The 20,495-nt window shown below is 41.7% G+C and overlaps 3 protein-coding genes across 6 annotated transcripts in view; 2 read left to right on the top strand and 1 right to left on the bottom strand.

Annotated features, from left to right (window-relative positions):
- usp45 (ubiquitin specific peptidase 45) overlaps positions 1 to 8,933 on the bottom strand; it is a 35,220-nt gene extending 26,287 nt beyond the window's left edge. For all 3 annotated transcript variants that reach the window (XM_071468451.1, XM_071468453.1, XM_071468452.1), the window contains exons 1-5: positions 8,636 to 8,933; positions 6,935 to 7,045; positions 6,270 to 6,439; positions 4,673 to 4,773; positions 3,936 to 4,036 (exon numbers count right to left, since the gene is read on the bottom strand). In XM_071468451.1, the coding sequence (XP_071324552.1) occupies positions 3,936 to 4,036; positions 4,673 to 4,773; positions 6,270 to 6,439; positions 6,935 to 7,037 (475 nt within the window). In that variant the 5' untranslated portion in view covers positions 7,038 to 7,045; positions 8,636 to 8,933. The remainder of the gene's footprint in view (positions 1 to 3,935; positions 4,037 to 4,672; positions 4,774 to 6,269; positions 6,440 to 6,934; positions 7,046 to 8,635) is intronic.
- A 745-nt stretch (positions 8,934 to 9,678) lies between these two features.
- Positions 9,679 to 11,981, top strand: tstd3 (thiosulfate sulfurtransferase like domain containing 3). The gene is made up of 4 exons (XM_071470341.1): positions 9,679 to 9,960; positions 10,089 to 10,256; positions 10,733 to 10,892; positions 11,367 to 11,981. Exons 1-4 carry the CDS (start codon positions 9,819 to 9,821, stop codon positions 11,422 to 11,424), a joined length of 528 nt encoding a protein of 175 aa, XP_071326442.1. The 5' UTR covers positions 9,679 to 9,818; the 3' UTR covers positions 11,425 to 11,981.
- A 2,040-nt stretch (positions 11,982 to 14,021) lies between these two features.
- Positions 14,022 to 18,166, top strand: LOC139613158 (glial fibrillary acidic protein). Of its 2 annotated transcripts, none has more exons than XM_071469554.1 (11): positions 14,022 to 14,349; positions 14,560 to 14,719; positions 14,923 to 15,072; positions 15,611 to 15,730; positions 15,823 to 15,918; positions 16,000 to 16,134; positions 16,212 to 16,322; positions 16,417 to 16,527; positions 16,677 to 16,801; positions 16,896 to 17,594; positions 17,807 to 18,166. In XM_071469554.1, exons 1-11 carry the CDS (start codon positions 14,129 to 14,131, stop codon positions 17,898 to 17,900), a joined length of 2,022 nt encoding a protein of 673 aa, XP_071325655.1. In that variant the 5' UTR covers positions 14,022 to 14,128; the 3' UTR covers positions 17,901 to 18,166. The 2 variants fall into 2 exon arrangements, with proteins under 2 accessions (XP_071325655.1, XP_071325656.1); XM_071469555.1 differs by having other exon boundaries at positions 14,037 to 14,349; positions 16,896 to 17,600; positions 17,807 to 17,946.
- The last annotated feature ends 2,329 nt before the right edge of the window (positions 18,167 to 20,495 follow it).

Raw genomic sequence — 20,495 nt, 5'->3', positions numbered from 1 at the left:
CTCTTAATGTGGTTCACAGTTGGGCTGAGAAACCATCAAACTGTATGGCCAGTGGGCTTCATGCCCCCATGTTCACTCATAGCGCGGCAGTTTGGAGGGTCAAGGCCAGCTCCCTTCATGCAGAGCAGGCAGTCAAGAGGAAGGCCAGGCAACACCAAATGTCTTATTAATTCACTAATTTGTTGTGACTGCAGGGCATGAAAAGCCTGTTTCCTTGCCATCTGAGGCCAAGAGAACCCAGTGCCATGTTACTTACAGACACACACACACACACACACACACACAGCTTTTGCTACCCACTATCTGGCCTACTTTCATGTGCGGTGGTGGGAATAAAGACAAAAAACACCCTTGATTACATCCATGAAAGCACCACCAGGGGACAAGGCTAAACTAGCAGTACACTGAAGACTATGGTTTCCAAAGTCAACAAACAGAGGCTGGACACCAGGTGAATGAAAGTGCAGTAATAATACAAGACTATATCCTCCACTTCAGCCTTTCACCAAGGTCTCTCAGAGGAGAAGTCAATGGAGATATCAATCATGGAAAAACTGAGCACAGATGCAAACTGTGCGACTGCAGAGTCAAAGGGCCATCATGATGTAAACATCCCTGAAATAAGCATGTCGTAACCTTCAGCAGTCCGTTCAGGACACTGGCCTAAAACAAGACAATGAAATTCATGTTCGGTTTAAAATCTGAAACTTAATTTATCAAGTGTACTGCAGAACAGAAAGACATTTAGTCCAAGTATGATCAACGCTACAGTAACATTACACTATATCACAATAAACTAGTGATGCACAATTCACCATTTCATAGGAAATAGTGAACTTTATTTGTTATTTCAAATATTAAATGACAAATTAAATGTATGTAGGATGTGTATGAGTGTATGAGACACAGACACACATAAAGAGTAGAGATTAATGCACTCTTGCCAAGTTTATACAACTTGGCTGTGCATTTCATTGCTATCAGTAGCGGCACATAACTGTCTATGAAGATACGTTACTGTGAACTGAGAAACAATTTTACAAGTTTGAGAGGAAGCTGAAATGTGCTCCACACTGTGACTGACAGCTCACTCTGATGATTTCAACTGCTAGATATTTTAGCACTATGCAGGGCCATACCAGAACCTAAAAAGTAAATCACATTAAATTAACATTATTATTGTAAGTAAAAGAACATTTATAGGGGTCTAGTATAGAGAAGGATTTTTAATCATTTAAATTGTAAATGTTTCCAAAAAACAACAAAAAGAAGATAATATATTCATCTAAGAGCAACACAATGATAAAGTAATATATTGATTGATAACAATAAGTATTATAAAACAAGAAAGAATTGACAGAGTCCAATGAGAAACAAGCCCTGATGTCTATTCAGGACCAACATTTTAATTTGCTCCACAAAGACTCCCCAGCTGTGTTACAAGCTGGAGTCTAGCTCCCTGAGGTCAATTAGCTTTTTACTGGGACTCTGGTACTTGAGCTGAAGGCCTTGATGGTGAGAGAGCACAGTTAATCGACTTTCTTTCTTCCCTGAGCTGTTGTTGTACAAAATTATTATGGATTCTGAAAAAAAATCCTTGCTGGGGCTCTTTTGTGCTTGGGGTCTATAGGAAAAACAGCAGCTTTCTCTGAAAACCTGGCCTTCACACTGAAATGCAATTTCACAAGCTCCTCAACAGACGACAACCATCTATTTTTCTGCAACAGTGGCTGCCCGCTTCTATACCCATTTGGCTGACCGGTGTGGAACAATTGGGTGGCAGGAAAGGTGACAGGTAATTTAAAGAGGAAAAGGGGAAAGCTGTAGTAAGTAACTGTCCAGCTCATCAGATTGTTTCCCTCCAATAGTGGACCCCTGGTTGGCACCAGGTAAACTAAAGAGCAGCTCCACCAACATATGGACATACACAGCAGAACACACACACTGGTCACTCATGGCCTTTGGTTAACTGGCTCAAAAAACTGGTATGCATTAATAGACAAATACTGCTTATTGTGAGGAAAAGGCAGCATCAACAACATGAGTATACAGGAAAAGTAATGATGAAAATGTACACCTGTGAACCAACTTCAAGCTATTTCTCAATACCTCTCTTTCTTGGAGGCCTGACATAACACAAACTATACAGGCCTTCTCAAAACACATTTTACCAAAACATAGTGCACATTCCTCAGGTATGTAATGTACTTGGAAGAGCTCCAGGAAGAGATAGTGCTCTGTTGCAAAGAAAACATTGTGTCAAGAGAATTCAGCCTTCAGCTTCAGTTTGTTACTGAAATGTTTAATCATCTGTAATGCCCAGCAAACGTACAGTATAAGACAGATTGAAAGAAAATAGGCTATTTGCTTGATGTGAACATTCTTTTCAACAGTCTGTCTGTGTGTATCTGTGAATGTCTGTGTATGTGTCCACTGAGAGTTAGCGCGCTCCAGCTGTTAGGATCTAGTCGCTCTGACTTGTTGAGGGTCCTGGCTCTCACTAGTGCAGCTCACAGGCCCAGAGGTGGTGAGACATACAGCAGCTCAGCAGAGGAAGCAAGGGACAGAAACAGATAGTGATAGAAAGACAAAGAACGACAGAACAGAGGCTGAACCCCACGCAGCTGCTCTTGTTCTTCAGGGAACCCAGCCGGGAAGCATCACTCAAGCGCCTAATTCCTCTAATGTGTGCAGTCATGCAACATGCAGGGTGGGGGTGACGGGGAGGATTGCTGCATCATTTAAACCCACAACTCTACAGCCATGGCCGAGAGACTAAGGGTGGACCAGCCTGACTGGCCTCTGGCCACTGGCAACTAGGCACCGGGCAGGGGGCTAAGCTGAGGCAGCCACTGAGACTAAAAGCGATGATGCCCACCACCCTGATCGGCTACAGCCTGTTAAGAGGCCTCTCTGCATGCCAGCACAAACTAGGAGAGGTACAGGGAGGCAGCAACAGAAGGTGTATGCATGTGTGTGTAAGTACAGAGAGGGAGGGGGGTCTAATACATATATGGTTGAGTGACTGGGGGAGGAGGGCTCAGGTGGTCTGAGTAAGGTGAAAGGAAGTGAAGACTGAAAGTAGGCTGTCAAACATCAGTATAAACACAACCTGCAGCAGCAAAACTAAACTTCTCTTCAAACTTAAATTGATCCTGATCTTACCGGTAGGTAATATACATGATATATGTACATACGTTTCCTTTTTACTTTGTAGTAACAGTTACACTTCTCTTCAATGTCAAAGATGAAGCATTGTAATGTTATGACCCTAGCAAGGCATGAAACAGGGCTCTCAAAACCCTGGTGAATCAACACTATCCATAAGAAATCATGTGTGTTACACCGAGTGGTCACACCTGTCTCATTGCAGTATTGCCCAACAATACATATAGGATGTTTCTACATTGAGCACCACAGGTTAAATCCAGGGATTCAGTCAACCACTGCCACCAGGGGGAGCAGGTGTTCTGCAGCCAGTTCCTGATGTGTAGGTGAGTCAATGACATTAATAAATTGGACCCGGAGTGAGCAGGTCTGTCAGTCCATCTTCAACAGTCACTGATCTGGCAACATGACAGCCAGTAATAGTCTTGTATGCAGTAATGGTGCTTCTGGTGAAAAGCAGACTACCCACCTCACTCACATTACATTCTGGTTATGTGTGCTCAATAAACCTTATCTGAGATTCACCAGAGCAGATTATTAAACAGGATTATGCAGAATTAATATGTGATTATCATTACAAGTTGTGTGTGTTCAAGGTAAGCCATTGTCTTCTTCTAATAAAGACAGGGTTGCTAAATTAATTAATGTTTGTATAAAACTCTAACTGGACTGACTTCTGCCTCGCTGAAATTGCAGTGAGGAAGTACACGTCTGAAAGCTTAATTCAACATCAGTAGGTGGCCAGACCTTTTTACCAAACACCTTACCTGATGTTGCCTTGACAGAGTGCTTTTGTAAAAAGTCCAGGGACTGAGCCAAAGCCTTCTTGTTGCAGTGAGTGGAGAGCTCCTCATTACATTCAAAACACCTGTTAGAATGAGAGGGGGTCATAGACAGACACAAAAAGGCATAAGCTACTATGGAATTTAATAGCCCTTAAGAAACTAATGTTGAAATGAACCATTATTCGACAACAGAATTACTTGGCTGAAGTGGAAAACCATTACCTTCAAATACAACAATGGAGTAAATTTATTGCCTAAAATGAAGCATAATAATATAAAGCTTTAGAGACTGAAAATGCCCTGAAAAAATGTGGTAGTCAAGACCAAGAAGACTTCAAGACAACAAACACCTACAGTGTGTGATTTATGTAAAAACACTGAGACTATTGTTCTCATTATTTTGGCTACTTTATTTATCTAGTTTAGCTCTCCTTAAATTGACCGCTGGAGCCGACAAGGTTAAAAACTTTTACTCTGAGGATGAGCTGTCTCCGTTTCCAGACCTCAAGTTACTTGTTGAATTTAAAATTTATAAGATGGATAATGAAACAGGCTGACACTGTGGCGCACTGACTTGCATTGTACATGTTCACCAAACGTGACAATAAAACAGGCAAATCCTGAGCAGCAGTCAGGATTTGCTTGTTACTAAGACTGACCCTAAAGTCTTAGCTTTTTCATGAAAGTTCATAATAAATGCAGGTTTCTAGGTTTCTCACCAGGCCTTCCATGTGCTCAAGCTAATGGTGATGCAGTGAGACTCTGGATGGAAAGTGTGGTAGTGCTTGACAGCGTGCTGGATCTCCGACTGGTTACAGCCCTGTAAAACAGTTCATTTAAAAATCTGTGTTAACCAGCACAGAGCATGTTCAGACTTGCAGCACACATGTTTAAAGACTATGGCTCATTCCCACCTCAATAAAGCAAAATTTGCTTGTGGCAGAATTAGAGCTTTATGGGGTTTAAAAATATATATATCTCCATATTTTGTAAGTCCTTTGACACTGTACAATACACTCACTGTACATTTATCTATTGAGTTGTTTTACAAACATACTGTCTCAATTATAATTTTAATAATTATCATCTAAATTTTATATTAACAAGTCCTGACTGAATGCCATTAAATTTTAACAGACCACTACAAACATTCTTTCATTGCATTACTAAGCATCATTAATAATTAGACAAAATAAAATCAAACAACACATTTTTATTCAAAATACATTTGACAGATATTCTCTCATTCTCATTCTCTCTCTCTCTCTCTCTCTCTCTCTCTCTCTCCCTCTCCCTCTCTCTCTCTCTCTCTCTCTCTCTCTCTCCCTCTCTCTCTCTCCCTCTCTCTCTCCCTCTCTCTCTCTCTCCCTCTCCCTCTCCCTCTCCCTCTCTCTCTCTCTCTCTCTCTCTCCCTCTCTCTCTCTCCCTCTCTCTCTCTCCCCCTCCCTCTCTCTCTCCCTCCCTCTCTCTCTCCCTCCCTCCCTCCCTCCCTCTCTCTCTCCCTCCCTCCCTCTCTCTCTCCCTCCCTCCCTCCCTCCCAGCAGAGTCACAACAACATGTAAAAGTCATATGTCTGTGCTGCTGGAAACAAAACATAAATCAAGATTTATCTGTCATCACTTCAGTGTAGAAACTGTAGCTTTAATTCTTCTGATGAAAGAAACCAAAGAGCGACATGAGTGCTTGCCTGTCTGTGATCCCTGCTGTAATAAACCATGGATCAACAACTTACTGTAATATGTTACGGACACACTGATGACTGACAGAACTGAACAGTACACGCTTCCTCTCACATATGCATACAACTATTGAAAACAGAATTACAATAACCATGATATTGACAATGCTGTTACTCTAGGTTATGTCACTCATACCTACGACCGAGTCACAGCCCTGCTGACATTCAGTACAACATCACCACCTCGAGTGTCATATTGATTTGTATACAACAGTTCTACAAGCACAAAATTAGTTAACAGTAATAAGCAACAACAGGTTATACACCAACACAAATTGTTCTGCAACTGGACTGGTCTGTTGCTAAGTAACACATAAACATTTTCCTGACTTGCACATGAGCTTGCTACTTTGTCTAAACGTCACCTCAGGCCAGCTATAGCAGCGTGACACATGTACTTAAAAGTCCCAGTGCTGTTGTTCTGTTTATATCAGATATATATATATATCATGTATGCATGCATGAATACATGCATATTTATTTAGACACACACACACGCGACCTTTATGTTGAACTCAGTCCCAGAGTGTGCTACGCAGTGTGTTTTAACTGTTTAATGTTAGAAATACAGATCTTACCTGGAAACCACACTTTAAGCACACCAGGATGTCATGTGATGCAGCTGGCTCTCCATCGATCATGGTCCTCTCCTTTAGGCACTCAGAGCACACTAACCACACACTGGAGAGCACCGACTTTTTCACTGAGCTCAGATCCACTGCCTTACTCACATGCTGGCAAGTCAACCCTGTTTCAGAAAAACAAAATATACTATCATGATAACTTTACCATCCAATCATTTTTAAGGACCAGTTTAGGTTTCTGAATAACCTAACCCTAACCCTTTTCAAAGGGGGACAATGTGCACAGCGCCTACCAAAAAAAAAAAAGATGCAAGGTGGGACATCGCGCTGAAAAACAAGCATATATTCCATTTATCACAAGATGAGGGTTTCAGGGCTTGGTTAACACACAATTTAGTGTCCTGTTTTAGTAGTACAAATTTATAATACCCCATAAATTGAAAAAAAAAAACATTGTCACAGTCAGTGGAAAAAGGACTTGGTAAATTACTTGAGGTTCTTGGTGAAAGATTTCACAAAAAGTACTACAGAGTATAATAAATACATATTATACTTTTTGAGCTTAACTAAACAGTTAATCCCATTTACTATGCACAGGGCTATACCAAATGAAAACTGACAGCCCTAACTTTTAACAGTCTGGTGCCTGAATGACTTACCACTGACTTCATCTGATGACTCTTCATCTCGAGGTTTCCTTGGTTTATTAGTCCGCTTAGTCATATCTGCGGCTTTCAAAGAAAAAGGGTCCTTTAGCCGCATCTGGAGCTCTGGAGGGGAACATAGAGGACAAACATGTTTTACAGCACACCATCAAACTACCTCAGCATAACAATGATGCCTGAACTTAGTAAAGCAAGTGCTCATCTCAAACCTCTATTGTCATTTTACTTTATTTATTTACTTTATTTTAGCATGCAATACTTTAAAACTAGCTACAGTGCAGTCCGCAAGTATTTGTATAGTAGCACATTTCTGTTGTGTTGCCTTTGAGATTTAGCTCAAACCTTCGCAAACACCTCCACAGGTGAACTGAGGTCAGGTGATTGGCCTGGCTGCATTGTCCTAAAATTGGAGTGTCATGTTTGAAACAATTTCTAAATTTTTCACACAATATAAACTGAGCAAAAATATAAACGTGACACTTTTGTTTTTACTCCCATTTTTCATGAGTTAAAATAAAAGGTCCACGTTTTTTCTAGGTTTTATTTAGCTTCAAGTTTCTCCACAAATGTGTTTAAGTCTGTGTCAATGAGCATGTCTCCTTTGTCAACACAATCTGTCAACCTGACAGGTATGGTACATCCAGATGCTGATTACACAGCATGATTATTGCACAGGTTATATTGGACTGGTTACAATAAAAAGCCACTTTAAAATGTGTAGTTCTGTTTTGAAAAAAGTCTCATTTATAATGCACTGAACTATGGGTTTCACATGACTTGGGCTACAGATGTGCATTTTTTGGGGGAAAGGGTCATAAATCAGAAAACAAGCCACTACTTGGTGTGGCCACCATTTGCCTCATGCAGTATAACACATCTTTTTTTGCATACAGTTGATCAAGTTGATGATTCTGAAGTTGCTGGATAATGGCAGGAACTGGATCACGCTGTCATACACACAGATCTGGAGCATCCCAACCATGCTCAATGAGTGACAGGTCTGGTGAGTGAGAGGCTGGTTGGATGTACTGCCACACTCTCGGAAACAACTTTGGAGACAGCTTATGGTAGTGAATGACTATACATTTCATGGGCAACAGCTCCGGTGGAAATTCAGCATGCCAAATACAGGTTACCTCTTAACATGCAACATCTTTGAAATTGTCTTTGTGATAAAACTGCATATTTCAGAGAACCCTTTTACTGTGACCAGCCCAAGGCACAACTGTGCAATAATCATGTTATGTAATCAGCATCTGGATATGCTACACCAGTGAGCTGGATGGATTATGGATAGAAATGCTCACTAACACGAATTTAAACACATTTGTGACTTTATTTTATATTTTTGTTCAGTATAGCTGACACAACCCTTAAGCCTTCTTAAAGCTGACAGTCACTTCTTCCACTCAGATTACCATTTCTAAAATCACTGTACAGGAGTGCTGTAAATGTGTAACCGTGTATATACGTACAGATAGTATGTCACTAAAATAAATATAAACCCCCAGATGAAAGGTGATTAGGGATAACTATCTGGTAATGTGCAAGAACACGGTTAAGAGGCCTAAATTAGCCCCGACTGTCCAATTTAGGTGAATATGAGAGAATTTCAAGACTTTATCAAAGAAACTTAAACAGCGAGTTTATTACTTTTCTAAATTCAGATTTAGCGAAAAAACAGAAAGAACTCACCTCTTTATTTCAGCTCCTATGTTGACTGTGTTAGCTAACCTGAAGCCAACAGTGAGATGTCAACTCTTCCAGGCTAACAAACAGGCTAGCCACATTAGCCTGTCAGAATAAATAAAGCATTAACAGGTGTGTATATCCAACAACACACTGCGATATTAAGACATTTCAAAGTAAAATATGGACAACAACAGAACAATGTCTCAATAACTCTACGTTTTAGCGTCTGACTTTCTAAATTTTGTCAAGCTTTCGGTGGCAACAATTAGCAGCACTAGTCAACATGTGACGCAATACGGCAGCTCAGTTTGGCCTAATGCTGCATTCAGGGACAATGGGTAATCTAAGTTATAGAGGCAAAACCTCACGTTTTTGTCCTCAAGAGCTTTTGCAGTGTTTTTTAAGACATGTGCAAATACAGGGTGATGCGTTTATTGTTATATTTAATTTACAGAAACTAAAAAAGGTGAATGTTGGTGAAAATATCATTAAAAAAAGAATATACCATAGAGAATAATTATATTGTGTGATGTTGCCTCAAATCTTTGTCTTGATTTTTTTAATGAAAGATTTTTCAAAATCAGTCCTTTGGTGTCATAAAAATAAGCAGTAATTTTGATTGTGTAGTTTATAACCTTCATTTTGAACACAAACAGATATAAATCAATTCAAGATCATGGGTGATTTGTGAACACATCTTAAGGTAATTTGTTTATGTCGTGGTCAGGGAATCTGAAGTAGTTACCTGCTGCCTCAGAGCGGCACGGGTCATGGATTAAATATGTGAACTCTGAAGTAAATATATACTCAGATATGGACAAACGTTTGGTTATCAATTTCCGGTCTTTCCCAGGACCATGAATGCATCATGTATAATGTCTCTGATTATGTCTTAGTGGATTAGTTTGAGTTAACTTGGGAACATGGCGCTTTTTTATGTTGATAATGTTTTGACCTTTGAAATATTCGGTGAATCGCTTGCGTTTGAGTTTGACATGAAGTCAAAGGAGAGTATTTTGTCCTTTAGGTGATCCGTAGTATTGCGCATGCGCAGGTCATCTTCGAAAGGGTGAGCCTGAAGAGTGTGACTTATGGTAGTTGTCACACGCAATATTCCTGCCAAACTGCGTGTTTGTGTCGACAAAGTGTGAATATAGAGTGAAATATAGAGAGTAACTCATCCCACATGGCTCTCACAAGGTGTTGGAGGTTCGCAGGGGTGGTCCCGCGGCTGTTGAGGAACAGTACCGCCCTGCCAGGGGCTTCTGTCCCGGGGGCACGGAGCTCTGTGTCCAGCCTTGTCAACCTGTCTCATCGTTGCTGCAAAAGTGAGTTTTAGATTTAGAGCTGTTATCATTTGTTATCTTATCTACGGCACATTCAAGTGTCAGCTCTTTAGCTAGTGACCTACCACCATGACTTGTTCGCATATTTCACATGTTTGTTTTGCTTTCAGCCACAGAGTTGCTGCTGTGTAGCAGGTTCAGTACAGCGCCACCGACAGATGTGTCTTATGAGCAGCTGAAGCAGCTCCTGGCCGGTCGGAAAGCTGTGGTTGTAGATGTCAGAGAGCCCTGGGAGCTCAGAGAGTACGGCTTCATCCCTGGGTCCATTAACGTTCCCTGTGAGTGCTGCTCTACCTGAAACACACAGAAAATTGTTGTAGAGTTGTAGTTGATTATAATCTAATAGTTTATGAACAAATCTAGGAATGTCCTAAATCATAAAGTCTGTCATAAAGTCTGTCTTTCAAAGCATACATTGACCTAGAGGTCAATGTATGCTTTGAAAGACAGTAAATTACCACAATATACGCAGAGGCCTATGACAGGCCTCTGCGTATATTGTGGTAATTTACTCAAAAGCAAAATTCCCTAAATTATACATTCAATGTAACATTACATTAATCTTTAATTCAGCAGGGATGAAGCCTGCAGACAGCCTGGTAAATGGTATGAGGGGGAATATGCTTAAGTGATAAGCAGAGCTACAGTACTTTGAGATTACACACAAATAGAAACACCAAACCCATCAATGTTTTGTTTTACCTAATAGCACATATTTACCACTTGACCTATCTGTGCTTGTTTGTCTCTGCAGTAGGACAGGTGAACACTGCCCTCCAGCTGGGTGCGGAAGAGTTCAAAGAGAAGTATGGTGGTGAAATGCCTGAGCAGACAGATAACATTGTGTTCACCTGTCTGGCAGGGGTACGGAGCAAGACCGCACTCGACACAGCTGCGTCGCTGGGATATAAAGAGTGAGATGTGTTTCCTTTGCATACATCTGTAAAAATCATTGATTCTCACCTTACCATATAAGGCAATGAAATACTGCAGTTGTCAACAGCAAATGCTGAATAAGATACTGTGTCGTTTCCTTTTTGGTCTGGACAAAGGTCCAAGTAGCAGGACAGGTTTATGGCTGATTTTGGTTGATTTTTGACTGACTAACTGACTTTTATATTTCATAATGAAACTGCATTTTCACCAGCTTGAGGTTATTGCCCTGTTGTTGCATAATGCCAACCCATCATGCAATGCTCTTTGGAAAGATGCCATATACCACATCTCCAGTATCTGATTGAAAATTTTAGAGAAAAAGACAGTGAGTTTAAGAAGCAAACAATGAAACTATTGAATGCAGTGTGATTACCGGTAAAGTCAAACACAACAGCAGTGTTATTTTTGATGCATCTCTGTTTATGCAACCCCCCCTTTTTTCCCTATTTTAGTGTTCAGCACTACCCGGGTGGATGGCAAGACTGGGTGAAGAATGAGCAACATAAGTGAGATGAGATGAACAGAAGAGATGAAATGTTATTTAAAGCTTTTTCTTTATTTACCCGAGATCAAACTGGAAAGTGACAGTGCAACGAGGAGTCTTGTAGAGGGTTTTTAAAAGGTTCATACACTTTTCTGTTGTTTTAAGTGATTGAAGTTGTTTTCCTCATCTGTGAATCCCAAAGACTGAAACCAGAGGGCTCAACACACATCAGCAATCACGTCTGCTGCTTTTCAAAACTTTTGTAAAATGACTTGAAGTTTCTTGTAAATTTGTTTCGGCACCGAACCACTTACAAACCCTTTACGACTTCTAAACAAACACATATGTAACAGGTGACTGTTGTAAGCATTACCACAATTATGAATAGATGGACTATCTATGCAAATGACTGCTTAACTGTGTATCATTGTCAGTTAATGAGTCTGCCATTGCATATTATAAACAGATTTCAAGCTGATGTATTGTAAATATTATATAGCGGGTTGCCCATAGATGCAACAGTCGGTGCAGTTGCTGCCAACATCATTCAGTAAATAAAAATTGTAGTTTTGCTTTACTGTGATATTTGTGGTTTTTTTTCACAACTTAGGGATGAAAACGGTCCCTTGGATCAGTGATATAAATAAACATGCAGAGGTTTGCTGAGTTGACAGCTGCTGGGACTAAGATGATCTACGGTATTAAAGGGCAACGTCTAATACCCATAGCTTCTCACTATGAATCTGCCACCAACTCTCTATGGAACATTAACAGGTTCCTCCGTCACCCATGATGATGAATGTGCTTGTTTTCAGCTGAGCAGAATGCCTCCGTGTGGATCACGGCCACAGAACTTGTTCCCTATTAACTTCCCCTTTTACAGCTTGAGCTGAAAGTCCAAACACAACACACGTATAACATTCTCATCACCAGTTTAGTTGAGATTTATAAATGAACCAAGTGCCTCACAAAGCTTATCAGCAGCTTGTCAATACTCTGTCAGTGAATAGGGAGCTGACCTCCACAAGACTTTCTTGATGTAAAGAAACAATTTCTGCTTCAGTTAAACACTATTCTCCAAGCAGGCAAAGGAATCCCACACAACTATTCATATTCATATTTAACTATTAAAGCAGATCAGTGAGCATAACACATCACCCTAAATAAACTCAAATCATTTGGCCTCTTAAATTAGGAAAATATAAAATGAAAGAAATTACTGAAAGACAGCAGGTCCATGCTCCCTGTGTCACAGGCCCCAGACCCTCTTTAAAAAGCCCACTTCACATCATCTCAGTAACTTAAACTAAATGACTTTTTGTAATTTTATGAGAATAACTTAATAAACTTGATTTTAATCTGATGATTTGATTAACAAGTCAGAGGCTGCAAAAGGGAGTGAGACGTCTCTCAGGGCTAATTCACTAAAAACATAAGTAACATCATTATAGAGGATCACATAATGTATATTATATAACTATTATATAATATATAAAATATTTCCTTATTTGGGATAATTATGCGATATGCATTTCTAAGAGTAAAATGAAATGAAATGTGGAAGCCGGGGTTGTGCTGTAATATTCCACAGTGATGAATGATTTGGTTGTGACATGAACAGAATAAGCAGAGACAAAGATTCCACCTCTTCCCAAAAGTCTCATGCAGCTGCAAGATCTGAGGTCAGTGGAAAAGAAAAGAAGATCACTCAATCCATCAAGAGAGACTGAATAAGAGAAGCCAATAGTATTTTAGAGGTCAAATTTGAAGTTTGTTTTGTTAAAATCATCTGGCTTCAGAAAAGGTTATGATTTTTAGTTGTTCTTCTCTCAGTGTCAGGTGTCAGGTTTTCGATGAGGGTTGACGTTCCTGGCAGTTAATGTTTACAGTAAACTTTAAAGACAGTGCAGTGTTTACTGACCCTTGACAAAATTACCCTGTAGGTGTCAATGAAGAATTGCCCTGCACAGGCCTGACCACAGTTTCCCCCCTGTCAACCATAAACTCCAGACTGCAGTCACCCCCCCCCCCCCCCCCCCCCCCCCCCCCCCTTCTTTTTTCTGCACACTCTGGTTTTAATATGTTCAAATCAGACCAGACTAATAAGAACTAATTTAAGTCAAATCTTGCCAGGGCTCTTTGTTCCTCATCAGGTCACCTTCCAGCTTCTGCTCAGCATTCAATTAAAGTCCCTCGTCCCATCAGAGTAGATCACATCAGTGCTGCACCTCCTGGCTGCTATGACTGACCGGACCCTCCCTGCCTGCTTGCATGCCTGCCTGTCTGTCTGCTGCCCAGTGCTGTGCTGACACTGAGGTGGTGGATGTATAATAATCCTGACAAAGCCCATTACTGGTTCTGATAAAATTGAGAGAGTGATACATGATCACACTCCGTATATTGCAGAGAGACTAATAGTTGAACTCTCCACTGATGCCAGCATCCACAGCCCAGATCTGCCCCTCACAAGCTGCTGACAGATATCTGAGCAGAAGGTCAAGCCTGCATTGGTGCAGAGGTTCGAGATTCCACAGGTGTTGGCTCATATGTGGGGTGTGTTGGACAGGGAGGGTGCATGACAGGCTACCGCAGGTATAAAACCTCAGAGTGGGTTGACAACCAGAGAGTTAGAGCACCACTGAAGTGCAGTAAACCACAGACAGGCCCAGCTCGAGTATTTCTTTCATTCCCCTTCAGAGAATCAGAGGAAACACAGTTGCTGCTGCCACCATGAGCCACAGCCCGGAGAGGATCTCCTCCTACCGCCGCCACTTTGAGGACAGCAGCTTGTCCTATCAGGTCAGGGTGTCCAGCCCGTCCCCCACCAGGAGAGAGGTCCGTGGTGCCTCTATTGGCTACCCCTGCAGAGTTGGGGCTGGCAGCATGCGTGTGGAGTCAGTGGGAAGAAGGACCGTTTCTGCTGCAAGCAGGTCTCGCATGGTTGGAGCAGGGTAAGCTGGATCAGAACCGTCCACTGAGATGGACTAATGTAGGGTTTATGAGTAAGAAGGCTAAACAGTTAGCTTATTATTTCCTTAGGTGAGGTTGGGAAAAAAAACTTTGGGAAAGAAAAAAAAACGTGAAAGTTAAGTTCCACCTCTTCAAGCACTGTATGGGGTCCTGTGTCTTTGGGGTTAGTTTGTATTGGGTTGTGTTTTCAGTGTGAGTGCAGGAGCCATGGTGTGTGTCGGGCCCGGTGGAGAGCGTGCCATAGACCTGGATGTGGCTGCAGCTGAGAACCAGAAATTTCTCAGCACCCGTTCCAGTGAAAGACAGGAGATGATTGTCCTCAATGACAGACTGGCTGTCTACATTGATAAGGTAAAAGTATTCAAACAAACTACACTGCATGTCTTCCATCAGTGCAGGTAAACATTCCTGTCAAGACTGGCTGAGAATGCCTTTTGTTGAGAAACGGGGGCATATTATTCTCACCTCTCTGAGCACATGGACAAGAAAAATATTACAGTGTCTGGTTCAGGTGCACTTGAAATATCACAGCTGAGGTTTCCTTGTGCTTACAGGTTCGAACACTTGAGCAGCAGAACAAGCTACTGGAGGCAGAGATCCAGGCTTACCAGAACCGCTTTGAGAAGCCATCAGGTCTGCGCCTCCTGTATGAGGAGCAGCTGAGGGAGCTGAAAAAGGTCGCTGACCAGATGAGAGTTCAGCGGGTGAGACAGAACTATCCAAGCTGCACATTGCTTCTGTTTCTTTCTTTCTTTTTGCATTCTGTCCGTTTTTTTTTTGTTTTTTTTTTACATTTCTGATGCTCAGTGGAGCGGAAAGACTGGATTCTTTGTTTCTGGCGATGTTTACACCTCACTAATCTGCAGAATATCCATCCAAGCAGTGATACAAGACGTCAACTTGGTGTTTTCAAGGTTCCTTACCTGGTAACAGGCTTATTTCTGGCAGGCAAATGGAGAGATGCCTCAGCCTGTTAGGGTGTCATGGAGTACAGCTGTCTTCAGCTATGTTTTATGCACAGATGAGATGGCTTGGTTATACATATGCAGACACACACACACACACACACACACACACACACACACACTCACACACACACACACTCACACACACACACACACACACACACATTCAGTTTGATTATAAAATGCAAAAGAGGCTGATCTGCATTTTACACACACTCTTGCACACACCTTCAGATCTAATAGACAAGTATATTACTTATGGCTTCTTGGTTTTCAGGACATTTCCTCGGCGGCTAAGGAGTCCTCAGCTGCTCAACTAGAGGCGATCAAAATCAAATATGAGGAGGCAGTGGAGCTGAGGAAGAAAGCTGAGTTAGACATTGAAGCTATCCGTCCAGTAGGTTCCATTTATTCAGGAAATATCACCTTCTTCATCATATTAATATGTAGGCATGAACCTGCGTGATAATAATGGGGTGTGTTCTTCAGGATGTTGACAAAGCCACCTCCTCTCGCATCGCCTTGGAGAAGAAGCTGGAGCAACTGGAAACTGAAATTGAATTCCTAAAACGGGTCCATCAACAGGTGGATAACATCTTCATGGAAGAATTACAGATTTTCTTTGCCTTTGATTTTGGTGATCATTAAAGATTTTTCTTTTTTCAGGAAATCGATGAACTCATGAAACAGATCTATGCAGCTCACACCGTAGCTCAGAGTGCGTTCACCCTGCCTGACCTGGCAGCTGCCTTGAAACAAATCCAAACCCAGTATGACGACATTGCAGCCAAAAATCTCCAGGTAGAGTAATCACACATCAGCACTGCAGTATGCAGTAAAATCATTTGTATTCTTAATTATTTTTCCGTCACTTCTAGGAGATGGATTCATGGTATAAAAACAAGTTTGAGGATCTAACCAAGAAGACGTCAAGGCATGTGGATAAGGTTCGAAGCATTAGAGAAGAAATTGCAGGAGCCAAAAAAGATGTAAGTGTCATGAGTGAAAATGAATATATCAAGACTGATTGAGAATCAATATTTAGTGGCTGTAATAAATAAAATAATGCTCAAATATCTCCAGATCCAAAGCAGAGAACGTGACTTGGATTCCATGAGAACCAGGAATGAGGCTCTTGAGGCCCGGATACGAGAGATGCAAGAAAAATACAAGAAGGAACTGGAAGACCTGCAGGTGAATGTAGACTCATGTAGTCGCAGGGTGCACACTTGGTCACACCAGAATTAGTCACTAACACACTCTCACTTTCATGCATTCAGACACAAACGACACAACAATGGTTCAACCCTTTAGGTAATTTTGTGGCTTTTTTAACCTAACAGGCTCGGATTGAGGCTCTGCAGCTCGAGCAGAAATCCACTAAGGAGAAAATTGCACTGCACCTGCGTGAGTACCAGGACCTCCTGAATGTCAAGATGGCTTTGGAGATCGAGATCACAACTTACAGGTAAAGGAAAAACAACCTGAAATTGACTTAGTGCTGTGTATTTGAATTACTTATTTCATTTGAGTAATAATTTTTTCATTGTTTTTCTTTGCAGAAAATTGATTGAGGGAGAGGACCTGCGGCTGTCTGGCATGGTGCAAACCCTGTCTCTTACCACTGGTTGCATTGGTGGTGGGATGAGCTTCGGTGCAGGAGGCATGGGTGGTGCAGGGGGACTGGGTGGTGGACTGACAGGAGGTAGTGGTGCGGGAAATGGAGGCAGAGGGAGTGGAAAAGAAATGGGTGGGGGAATCGGCACAGGAGGAGCTGGTGGAGTCGGTGCTGGAGGAATTAATGGTGCTGGCACTGGTTATGGGGGGTTGGGTACCAGACCTGGAGGTGCAGGTTTGGCTGCTGGGGGTGTGGGAACTGGAGGTTTGGGCAGTGGGGCAGGAGGTGTGGGTAGTGGTACTGGGGGAAAGGGTGACAGCAGCATGGGTGGTGTTGGAACAGGTCCAGGTAGTGGCTCTACAGGTTCCGGTGGGTTAGGCACCAGTGACATGAGCTTCAGTGGAGGACATGGTGGTGTAGGTGAGGGGAAGGGTGCTCGCACCAGTGGAGGAATAGGTGGAATGGGTCCCACTGGGATGGGTGGTGGAATCGGAAGTAGTGGGGGAACTGAGGGAGTGGGAGGGGATGTTGCACTGTCAGGTGTTGGTGGAAAGGGGATGAGTGGTGGAGAATCAGACGGCAACATTGAAGGCTATGCTGGGCAGGCTGTGGAGCTGACGGAGAGAAGGACGGTGCTCATTAGGTAAAGGTACCATCAGGTATCTTTTCTATTTCTCTTGAACAAAGCAGTCTCAAACTCATCAGATATACCCTTGATTAAGGTGCAATGACATAAAGTGTCTTAACCTGTTAGTGTTAGTTGGGCCTGCAAACAACTGCCTAGAGGCCCAGCCAGTTTAACAGCTGAGTCTCTCAGTCTCTTCAGTCCCTTCTTTGTTCTGTCTTCCCCAACAGAACGGTCAAAAACGAGGGTAATGTGCTGGAGACGGACCACCAAGAACAAACCTACACCATCTCCGGTGCAGCCGACGAATCTGATGAGGAGTGAACAGCACGAATTCCCAAGTGACCTCCTCTCACCCTTAAGCCTTCACGCCCCTCTGAGCTTTACACTGACCAAACCCCATGTCTGGGCACTGACCTTTGCCCTTTGCCCTGGACAAGAAGACCATGAATGACCCTTTGCTAAGATGTTAAACCTTCACCTCATAGGGTTTAAATATGCCTAAGAACACTCAACATACTCTCTTAACTTTTGTGTGCCTTACACTCCCCCTTTTTTCTATGCACTGCAAATAAAGCTATCAGCATTCATTCACCTTGTCTGATTTCTCTTTTGGGTTTTCGTTTAGGTGCCTTTTGAGGACACTAAATATTATCCAGTACATCTACATGCTGGTAAACATTTAGTTTTGCTCAACTGAGAAGGATGTTGCTTATGTTCAACACAGAATGAAAAAAGGGAAAAGAAGTAGAGAAGGAAAAGCAAAATAGAGAGAGAGAGAGAGAGAGAAAGAGAGAGAGAGACAGTCACCTGAGGGTCAGGGCGGTTGCCCTGACACTTTCTGGAGGGCTAAGAGATCCATCAGTCAAATTTAGTTCTGCAGCGGACTGACGGCACACAGCCGTTTTCTGTCCTCATTCCATCCACATCCACACCTTTTCCTCCCACTGCTGATTGGGAGCGACTGGATCTGGCCAGCAGATGCCAAACACTCTCAGTGTCCTGCTCAAGGGCCGAGAGCAGAAACATGCAACACACCAAATCCTCTGACAAAAACTGCAACAAAGACAGGGAGAGGACCAGCATTATTATGGCAGCAATAACATTACTGTGAATCATAATTATAATGGGACACAACTGACTAAAGTCAACTTATGATTCTTATTTCACATAGAAATGACTTTACATTACATGTAATGGGACCTTTAAGTGTTGTGCTTTTGATGAACATGGGAATTTGCAAAATTTGAATGTTTTGCTTCACATTAACAATTTTAGTTTCCATTACAGCAACAGTTTGGACTGGACATGCTGATTTAACAAGCTTGCAATACAATATGTGCATCAAAACAACAGCATTTTACATTATTTTTACATTAGCCATTGAAAAAATAGGATTTACTCAATTTTTAATTTAACCAGGAGAAGTAAAAACAAGGAATTATAATTACATTGAGCCTACCTTGTTCTTGGAGTCACTGCATCACCAGCATCCTATTATTATGAGCCATATCATTGCATTGCAAATTATTTTTATAATGGTTATGTGGAGGGTTCATGTTGAAATAATCAATATTTCTCTCAGGCATCACTTCCACAAGCTCATCCCACCCGAACAGGAGACAATTAGTTTGAACCTAAAACTGTCAGTCGGAGACATAATGAGGAGCTGCCAGACGCTCATATCATTAGATCACATTTTGTTACAGCAAATTATTAATGTGCACCAACCCGAAAGATGTTCATACAAAAATCACCCAGAGTTACGGAGATAAATACATTTCTCATCCATATGGAGTAATGGAATTTATTATCAATATAATTAACAGACTAGTGCGTGCGTGTGTGTGTGTGTGTGTGTGTGTGTGTGTGTGTGGAAAGCGGAGCTCTCCATGGTGCTCCGTCCTCAGACTGGAAGAACTGGCGCACCGGAAAAGACGAGTGCAGTCTGGTCATTAAAACAATAAAACAAATAAAATAAATAAGACGCAGGCTACGTTTACATCAGCGCACACAGGCAGTGATTTGACTGAAAGCGTTCCCTTAAATGACATTTACTGATCCGCAAATGTGACGCAGTTTTTATTTTTATTTTTTAACTCAATGAGACCCATTAAATAAATAACAAATAAAAAATAAATACAAAAAATAGGCAGATAGAGACTATTATTATTATTATTATTATTATTATTATTATTATTATTTTTTTTTTATGCATGCCCAAACAACTATTATTATTTACTGAAGGCTCAACGAATTACAAAACTCCGTTTTAAAATGAGACATCTTTACTCTCTAAAAAAGAAAAAATTAAAAAAACGGATTTTTTGATTCAGATGTTTGCTCAGGTAATAACCATGACTTCGGCTAAAATATTTGACCTGATTCCAACATATAGGCCGGTCAAGGTTGCATGTCTTTAAACATGCTCTTTGCCATTTTAGTTGTTTTGCTCACACTTTTATTTTGCAGAAACACTCCGCAGAGCCAATTGGGTCACTAACCTTCATCCTATAAGAAAAATGGTGTGTTACTCTGAGCTGAGGGAACCAAGGGCAAAAGTTGGGACTTTCTTTGAAACCTGTGATTTTCTGTCACTTTGTGCATATGCTTTGGGTGGCTAAATCCCAATTAGGGTCGGCTGACACGCTGCTCTATTCATGCAGAGCCCTGCCTGCATACATTTGCCTAGGAATGAACTCCTCAAATAGATCTCCTGCTAAATGCGTTGGACAGCAGGGAGAATCGGCCTGACTGACACTTTCTTTCTGAGGCGCTCGGGTGAGAAAAGGTATGAATTTATAAGGTACACCGAAACATATCAATTCACGCAACTTCACACGCTTTTATCCGCGTCTCCTCATGCGAGACAAAGTGAGTTTAAGTCAGGGAAATGTGGCCTGAAAAAAGGCAGCCGCA

The sequence above is a fragment of the Trachinotus anak genome, unplaced genomic scaffold, assembly GCF_046630095.1.
Source record: "Trachinotus anak isolate AG129_WGS33_773 ecotype Australia unplaced genomic scaffold, CSIRO_AGI_Tana_v1 ptg000032l, whole genome shotgun sequence".
In the NCBI taxonomy this organism is placed as follows: Eukaryota; Metazoa; Chordata; class Actinopteri; order Carangiformes; family Carangidae; genus Trachinotus; species Trachinotus anak.
The sequence above is the reverse complement of the archived record's forward strand: the minus strand, read 5'-3'. Positions and strand labels throughout refer to the sequence as shown.